Here is a 9,696-nt window from a genome sequence, read left to right as displayed (position 1 = left end):
GTCCCGTTAGCTCAGTGGTTATCGCACCCGGCTCAAGATCACGACTCTCGGGGTGTGCGCTTGAGCAAAGCATTTCAGGACTGCTCTCAATTCAGCGGCACCTAGTGAATGGAATAATTTCCCAGCAACAAACATTTCAACAATCGAAAAACTTCACTCTGCCAATCTCGATAACCGGCTCTGTATCAAGAGCCTATACAAGTAGGCTATGCGAAACTACCAGGAATAACCTATCAAGGCTTTGTCAGTCCAAGGATAAAGATTCAAAACCAATCAAGCAACAAGAATCGATAAAAGTTTTAACATGATGATTGATGATATTATTTTTCGTGCATGGGATAAACCACATGAATCTCCTACATGTGTAGCCTTGACTTGCACGGCACCACTGATTAAATGTAGGTTATTTATTAGCCTATCAAAATTTCAAAGCCCAAATTTCTAATAATTTAAAATTGTAGGTATCAGAGCGTAGTAATAGATCTCTTTGTTTAGCTTTTCAAAATTGCTAGATGAGTTAATACGACCTCAACAAATTAAACTAAACTTGTAGCGATGATTTACAGTTTATTTTACAACAATAAATTCTACATAGGTAGCTTAAGCTACGCATCACAAAATGGCATTACCAATTTAAAATGTAGGTTATCTAGACAGTTCCAACAAAATATGATACAATATTTGATTCAATTTTCAACTGCAGTTGATCATGAAAAACTTTTTATTTATGGATGAAGCTGAAATGAGCTTCAGTCGCAATTTCCAGCTTTAGTCGCAATTTTGTCCTGGAGTTCAGCCTAGAAATGCATGGATATGTAACATGTACCATGTTTTTAAATAACAAATTTATATTTTAACATTTAACCGAAATTCATCATTATTGCAAAATGCATTTCAATGCTGCAAATTCAAAACCTAACGCTCTCACAGAACATAAGTCAAGCTTCCTGTTAACAAACGCCACTCACACAGAATCTAGCTCAACACATCTGTAGCCTATTTCTAATGCGACATAACTATGAAACCGGTATAGCGTTTCCCTTGATTCTTACGATAGCTATTGATGAAAAGGTTCCACCGGTATATTATGAAGTAAGCGGGGAATTGAAAAGGACAGAAATTCGAAATTTGACTAGCAAAACGAACGGACTGAATTTTAGAACAAGAAGGTTAAATTCACGACTGGGGAATGTCGCTCTTCTGACACCGGTCGCACTAAATTATATTGATTAGAGATATTTTTCAATTCCTGAATAGCAAATTTGTAACTTTGATTTAATAAAAAATGATTAATTCTATTTAATTCGTTTGCTTTTTTGTAGGAAGTCATACCCCTAGACTAGACAGCCAGAAGCCTAAATTATCCTTTTTAATTAGAGACAGAGAGCCTCAATGTCCTTTAAATTATCCTTTTAAATTTTACTTTTATAAACAAAAAATATAACAATTAGAACGTAAAAAACCCTACAGATACAACATTATCGTGTGGCTGCCTGCGATACCGTTCGCAGGTTTTAAAATAGAAAACACTATAGCCTATAGCTTAGGCTTAGTAGGCGACAGGCCTACATGTTATAGTCTAATTTAGGTGATAGAAATTTATTGGAACCTTTCATATTTTAATACAAGTAGACAGAGGTGTGCAGTAGCGCCCTAATGTTACTTTTTGATAGTTGTAGCGGTAGCGGCTGCAGTAACGGCAATACTTTTTTTTACAATGTAGCGGTAGCGGAGAGACGCTATATTTCTTACAGTCGCACTCTGCTACCCGCTACTTTTCAATTTAACATTTAAAAAAAATGATTCGTTTTTGGAAATGTTTATGGCAAAAATGTGTGAAAAAGTGAAGGCAGAAATTATTTGACTATTGCGTGAAACGTCAAGCCAATTTGATACCGACAGGCGACAAGAGTGACTCCAGCACAAGTTACGACACTGAAGATGAATCTTTTGGTGTGGACTGTTGATGTAGCGTGCGCTACTTTAGCCCGAGTAGCGTAGCGGGTAGTAAAGTAGCGGATGCTCACCTCTGCGAGTAGGTACGGTAGCCTACCCACTACTACTCAAATAGAGTGCAATAGGTATAAGCATGGCTTTGTGAGATAATCTATCTTTGTATACATACAGTATGTAGAAAGTGGTGCTATGCCTGGCAGTCCGCACAAGGCTGAACTCGTTAAAACGGCGAGCCATTTGTGAGCCATTCGCTCACCATCGCGGTGTAGCATGTTTGTTCGCTAGCCATTGAGACTACGATTAACTATAGGCCTACAGCATATTATGTTTGTATATTGCTGTCACTTCTTGCTACAATCAGCTGCTGACAAACATATAGGCTACTTTGTTTGGTGACTTACCTTTGCATACTGGAAGCATTCTGCTCCATGTCGCAGTTAGCTCTCTATTTTTTCGAGAGTATTGGAGGCATTTGACCATTTGAGCTCCTTCTAATGTATATCCTTCATTGCAAGAGAAACTAAAAAAAAATTAAACACCACCATTAAGATCTTCTATAATAAAATTAGAGTAAAAAGAAGAAGATAATAGCGGCGAAGCGTGATCATTTTTTGCTGTTGACGTTTTTACTAAACTTTGAACATATTTGTCGCTTGTTGCCTGTCTTGTATTAAAAAAAAAAAAAACGAGCAGAGGAGCTGACTCGGTTGAACCGTAACCCAGAAATTTTAAATACAAGTAGACAAAAGTTTGCTGAAAAAAGTGAACACCTAAAAAATTGGTTATGCTACGCCAATGTTAGACACTCCTGTCTGCTGATAGCCTACAGGGTTGAGTGAAAACGCCCAAAGGCCGCCTGAAGACGATTGAGATGCACCCGCGCCTGCTGCTAAGGGTTGTAGAGTGTAGCCTAAAGGGTAGGCTAATTCATTAACCTGCATCTACTGCCAATACGGTTCCCCTTTGTGCATTGTCTTCTTCCAAACTGTGGCTTTTTAATCCACTGGCAGCGGCTCAATCGACAAGTCGGTGGCTCCGCATTCCATTTGCTGTACATTCCTACAAAAATTATTGGTGGACTAAGCTATACCAGGCAGTGGCTGTTGAACTTGACTTCATCACAATGAAAGATAGTTGTGCGAAGATTAGTGATGAAAAAATAATGAAAGTCCGAAGGTTTGAGCATTTAGGCTACCTTTCTTGTTTAGGTTGCCGGAAGAAAAGGTTAAGAAGCACTGCTCTAATATAACTTGCTCATCATTGTGTTTTAATGCTACAGTGATAAAAAAAGATTGCTCCCTGCAAACGTTTATAACAATACAATAAATCTATACTTTATAGGAGGCCATGCTTCTGTTTTGCCTATAGGCTGCCAGAGGCAGTTTAGTATAGTCAGTTTACCATTGTACCGTAGCTAGTTAGCCAATTTCCTTGAAATATGCCTAAGAGTTTGTAAAAAGTTTAAATACAGTAGGACTATAGTCTACATAATCAACAAACATCTTCTTACCACATTTTACAGTTCGCTTTCCGATTAATTTGTATCTTCTCTGACACTTGAAAGTACATTCACTTTGAGCCATCATTCCACTTGTGCATTTCATAGTCGTATATTTAGGAGCACGGATTTTCGGGCATGATCCATCTGCAGTTATAATATTGAACATCTTTGTAACAACAAACAAGCATAATAAAGTTGCCATGAAGTAAAAATACCCGGTCTACTAATCCACTGCGAGGCATCGATAAGAGAAAAAATAATTCTCCGTTGGGTTCGCCCTTTTTTCGGGGCACCTTAAAAGTTCATTTGATACAAAAAATAACGCAGTAAAATATTGCTAAAATTTGCTAAAATCACGGTACCGCTTGTATTCTTTTTGTAAGACATCAGGTTTATAAAAAAAGCCGATTTAACTTTCACGTGAACCCCACATTTTTACAAAAATAATTTAAAACTTTTGGGCTATAGCATTGATATAACTTAATCTTATAATATCGCTAAAATGTCATTCAAACTCTATTCCATCAAAATTATGAATCAAACACTACCTAGCCTATACTGTATATAAATTATAATCATGGGCTGATATAATTATAGCTTAACATCATTATTATCATGTTAATTTTATTTCCAATCATCAAAGCAAAACAACAATAGACTATCACTTGCCATATAACGTAGCAGGGGTCTGGAAAGGTAACAGCGACAAAACGCGAACGTTAAACCGTGCTCACAAGAGAAATGATTTACTAACAACGATTTTGTCACGGTCTATAATACAGTAGGCCTACCACTCAAAACCCATTCCCCGAAATCATCAAATCGAAAGGCCTACCACTTATCATCTCTTTGTCATTTACGCAAAGTAGATCTTGATTGCAATTATTGGTGGTGCAGCAGCATCTGCAAACTGAAGCTGGGGGTTTCATGGTGCATTGCGCTTCATTTAAAAGAAGTGGAAGTGAATTCTGAAATGAAAAAAAATCAATAAACACACTTTTTAGTTTGTTAGATTTTTATGCACACCTATAGGCTATGCTTGGTTTGTTTTGCTACCAGTCGACAAGCAAAAGCACAACACTTTGAATTGCTGGGATGAACATATAAACATGACATAAAAGCACAGCACTTTGAATGCCGGGATGAACATATAAACATTACATCAGGATTAAATTTCAACTCGAGCAAGAATTGGATTTCGGAAATACTGATTTTTCTATCCAGAACTTCTTATTTTTTACCTGAAACTTTTTATTTAGTTTTTAAACTGGACGATTATGCCAATAACAATAAGTACCAATGCTACAAAAGTGCAATGCACTGGTGGGCTAAACAAGCATTGGAGGAAAAAGTCGCAGAAACAAAACCCACAAAATAATTTCAACAACGCGGAAAGTGTCAGCCTTCTGAAAAACTGGAACTCTTGAAGCAATTGTGTGTGGTCCATGGATACAATGCATGAGTGCAATGTTTAAATAGACTACATATTTTTAACAATAATGGTTCTGGTGCACAAACGAAACTTTACCTGAATGAAATTAGACCCACAAGCGGAACGCTGTTTGCAAGTTTTTTCGATCATCGGATCAGCTCCCCAACCTCCATGTCTCAAGGTGGTTTGGCAAGCGGCCTAAAAGTGACTTTTGTTGTAATTGTTGTTTCATAACAGTACATTTCTAAAAATATGTCTACGCGTGGAAATCAATGCTACTGCTGTTGAAAGGAATAAATATAATGAATACATAAATAAACCAACATACGTCCTTTTCTGAACATCGAACAGCTCGACCTTTGCTGAGACAATCTTCCTGAGACCTCACATTGCTACATTGCCAGCACACCAAACCTGCAAAATATGCTGCGGTATTATTTGCTACTCTTTTTGTCCCATATGGTCACATTTTGCTAGCTTTTATATTTCGAAAATATGCTTCTGTAAGTTTACAAAATAATAGTAAAGTCGTTTAGCTTAAAATTCTTTTATTTTCATTTCTGTCATTTAATGAAACAAATTAGCTTGAGCTGTAAAATATAATTAATACTAAGCCTATAAGGTAAAGTAAGAATTAGTTCCTTTGCGGTGAAACCAAGTTTTGCTTTTAAAGCATTCTACCACAGTCCACAAGTTAGACTGGTTCGAAAAGTGTTTGCAATTGTTCAGTATTATTTACAACAAAACAGTAAAAAAATTTATAAATTTAGTTTATCTTTTTTGTTGTTTATTGCTTTATTGCTTCTCAAACGATTTCTTAGTTTGTTCATGATGAAAATTCTTATTTTCCTTTGGCTTGAATGAAATAATTCGTTATGAATAGATAGAGTGCTGCAGCCAGGGACGTTCAAAGGATAATTGGGACCTGTAGCCTACCAAGCCAGATCCTTAGTTCCCAAATCAAGAAACTTCTAAAAATTGCAGTATATCCAAAGTACATACTGTCAGGTGATTTCTTCAAGTTCCTGAATCCCTTGAAAAGGTTGCTGGTCCCTAACATCATCTCGGCCGGGGTTCAAAAGTACCCTTTGGACACCCCTGTTAACGGTACTGGCCACAGCTATGCATAGTACACAATGACAATTTTAAAGGGTCGTTATCCTCCAACCACCCACGCGTAGCCAAGGATAGCAACAAATACGTGATGCGAGCAGGCCCGGATTTAGGGGGGAAGAGGGGGCAGTTGCCCCGGGCCCCCCGACTTTTGAAGGGCCCCCTATGTGGAAAAAAATTATTTTTTTTCCTTTTGGCCTTTAAAGTTTCTGCAAAATGCTGTGCAGTAAGGCAAAGTGGGGCGTGTTGTCACAATTTTTACAAATCAGCATATATCTCGTTCTGTACCAATGGTATCGAGATGCTAGATAGTGCAATTGAAAGAGGTATCATTCGACTTCTTTTAGCTACAGCTAAAGTTTTTCTAGATTATTTCGTTTTTACATAAATGCATGTTTAATGCAAGTAAATGGGCTGTGACAACACGCCCCACCCCGGGGCGTGTTGTCACAGAGCACGGGGCGTGTTGTCACAAAATTTCTGCACATGCTTTATGATTAAAATATGACAGAAACCAATAAAAAATGGTTTTAATACAGGCTGAACGAATAAAAAAATATGCGAAATGCAAAGAGATTAATTTACAACATGTTGGTAAAAAGTTTATGCCCATTGTCAAAAGCAATAAAAAATGTCATCTTGAGAATTATGTGTCACTATCGAATATGTGTGTATCATTTATCTAATATTAATTTTTTTTTCTAAAAAAATGTTGTATTTTAACAAATACGCATATTACCTCGTTGTATAAGCAAAATATTTTTTTATGTTTCTTAACATCAAAAATGCACACCACGGGGCGTGTAGTCACAGCTGTGACAACACGCCCCGTGGTATGAAATCACGTGATTTCAATAACCATGTGTACATCTCTACTTGCATGTCTTATCTGTTTAGTATGATGAAAAGAGCAGGCTTAAATCAAACGAATGGTATCTTTCCTGATCAGTTAAGATCATACCTTAGTTTGCCAGACCATTTTTTAGTTTAGTTATAAAACCTGATTTTGCCCAAAATTCAATGGCACTCCTCATAATTTCTGTTGTGGTGACAAATTTATTAACCTTCACTGCTTGTACGAAAGAGAACTGAAAACTATGCCTTCCATTGAAAACTCGTAGTTATACGCTTGGGTTATCACATGGAAATCGTGCTGTGACAACACGCCCCTGTGACAACACGCCCCACTTTGCCCCTGGACTGATGCTACTGTAGACGTAGAGATGGTTTTTCGCGCCGTAGGTGCGAAAAAATTTTTTGCACGGGGCCCCCCGATCTAAAAGTGCCCCGGGCCCCCGATCAGCTAAATCCGGCCCTGGATGCGAGTAGAAAAATCTTTTCACTTTTATGATTATTTTGATGAAGTTTAGGTAGATAATATACAACGCAGCCGGCTCACCTGTTACTGCTGTGATATGAAGCAATGCAATAAAAAGAACGCTAAACCTCAGCAACAAATCCATTTTCAAATACTTGTAGGTACATGAAAACAATCAAAGGAAAATTCACTTTTTTTATGAAAACTTTTGGATAAGAAAAACTATTGTTTAAATGGCATTCTACTTTTCATGATATCCTATCAACAACACGACGTCGCTGGACGTTGAAATGACGTAAAATGGCAACTTTGCTGACTGGGTTTGAATGTTTTCACTCGTGTATTGCGTAATAGCCTCCAAGGCGATCACTCTGTAGCTTACTTTTATCACCATTCCAATTTTGTTTCCATGCTCCTTCAAATCTGGGGCATCTATTGTTGCAGTAACAAAAAGCGCCCCACAGATTACTGATATTTGCAGGCAATCTTACATCTGGGGGTGTTTTCCTACAATTTTTTTGGTGGGGCCCATCTGCAATGTTTGCTAAAATCCTTAACCTGACTTTGCACCTCTGTGTGGATAGCAAGGCGATGTTGATACAAACCCAGCAGATCTGATTATGCCAAATAATAACTTCTTGCCAAATCATTTATTGCATATCATTTCTGGTAAATTCTAATTCCGTTTTCAGAAAAATGAGTGGTTTGTACCAACTGGTGGACGACTTGTTCAAATGATAGCGAATCCTTTTTTTAGGGTGGAAAAGGGCAGAAAACGTTTGGTTCAAAAACACTTTTGCATTGCAAGAAAAGCTAAATATAGGGTCCATCTTAAAAACTGACTTTTATTCTGACAGGTATAGCGGTAGTACACCTCAGAAAAATTTTAGCAAATTATTTCTTGTTTTTTTTTTTTTTGTCACAAAACTAACGCTTATTCTAAAAAAAGGAAGCAACATGACCAAGTGCTCTCCTGGCTTGATCCGCTTCTGCGCTTAGATATTCTAATGTGTTTCTAGTTACTGCTAAGCCACTTGAGCTGTAGAAAAATCGAAATTTTCTAAAATTGATTTGACATTATAAAATCAGCCATTTTACTTTTTGTTTGAGTTGTTTGGTTATTAATGTTAGACGTTATCTTCTGATTTTCTTTATAACCAACTGCTTTCTTTACATTTTGCGAACTTTGCAAGAACACATTGCTTTTATACAGTATGATCAGAAGTTGAAAAGTAGAAAAACACGTTCAGTGCTTTCTTTCTAATAATCCTAATTTTGAACTTTAAGTCCTCGTAAATATTTATCACTGAAAATGATTCTGACATTTATCAGGTATGTTTACGAACTTTGTCAAGAAAAAAGGATTTTAATTAAGCAACTATGTTTGCAAGATGGCTGCAAGTGACATAACTAAAAGTACACAAATGGAAATAAGGCGGAATCAGTCATTTTTCTCAAATTTACAACACTTTACTTCTTTTACTTACCCATGACCATCATAATGACCCTGTTTTGTTTCAAATCGACGAAAAGTTTAACTATTTCACAACAATATTTTGCACAAACATATAAAATTTACACAAGCTTTTTGCGTGTTTATTAAAATTTGGAGGCACATTGAGACTGAGTCCTTCCTGAGGCACACATTTTTAAAAACCCTTTATAGTATTGGAATGTAGGTCTACAGGCAGGGCTGTGGTAGCCGCACCGGCGGAGGGCCGACGGCTGTTTAGAGGCCCATTCATTTTAATTTGTGAAATCTTTTTTGACCGTTTAAAAAAGAAAAAAGGTGCTATACAAAAGCGCGATATAATTAATAATAGCTTAAATCAAGCAAGGCCGTATTTACTGCTTCCTAAACCCCGGCTGGAATCCCACCTATGCCTAGGGGTACACGCACAAAAACTAACAAAACAATGTAATATTTCTAAATAGACACTATTTTCACTCTATAATAGCCTAGTTAAACTACCATTAAATTGATAAATTGCAAAAGAACTACCTGCATAGTGCATATGGTGAAATGTGCCGTGAAAATGCTACATAGGTGAAGCGAAGGTGAGAACACCTTTGGCTTAGCAGAGGTGACGAACCTGCGGCCCGTCAAAGAATTTTGTGCTGCCCGCAAAACAATTTGACAATCGCTCATGCATTAAGGGGGCAGTTCTACTTAGAAAAAAAAATTCAAATTTATTTTATTTTATTGATATATATTGGAAATTTATCATAGATTCCGAATATACAGTCAGTTTTACCTATTTGCCCTCATTAGGCTTCAAACGGAAGGTTTTCTGAACGCACCTCAGTTTAGAATGTGAATAAAAATTTGCATTTTTGTGAGAATGTTAGTTGCAAGAGGTTTTGTATTTTCCCTTA

General features: G+C 36.9%; 1 protein-coding gene across 1 annotated transcript; it reads right to left on the bottom strand.

Moving 5' to 3' along the window:
• Positions 1 to 402: 402 nt before the first annotated feature.
• On the bottom strand, positions 403 to 7,546 carry LOC145767508 (E-selectin-like). The gene is made up of 8 exons (XM_082579340.1): positions 7,402 to 7,546; positions 5,218 to 5,303; positions 4,986 to 5,087; positions 4,293 to 4,425; positions 3,467 to 3,601; positions 2,892 to 3,015; positions 2,358 to 2,476; positions 403 to 797 (listed from the first exon to the last, which is right to left on the bottom strand). Exons 1-8 carry the CDS (start codon positions 7,463 to 7,465, stop codon positions 793 to 795), a joined length of 768 nt encoding a protein of 255 aa, XP_082435466.1. The 5' UTR covers positions 7,466 to 7,546; the 3' UTR covers positions 403 to 792.
• Between the last annotated feature and the right edge of the window lie 2,150 nt (positions 7,547 to 9,696).

Source organism: Aplidium turbinatum, chromosome 3 (assembly GCF_918807975.1).
Source record: "Aplidium turbinatum chromosome 3, kaAplTurb1.1, whole genome shotgun sequence".
Classification (NCBI taxonomy): Eukaryota; Metazoa; Chordata; class Ascidiacea; order Aplousobranchia; family Polyclinidae; genus Aplidium; species Aplidium turbinatum.
Note: the sequence above shows the minus strand (reverse complement) of the source record. Positions and strands in the feature narration are given on the sequence as shown.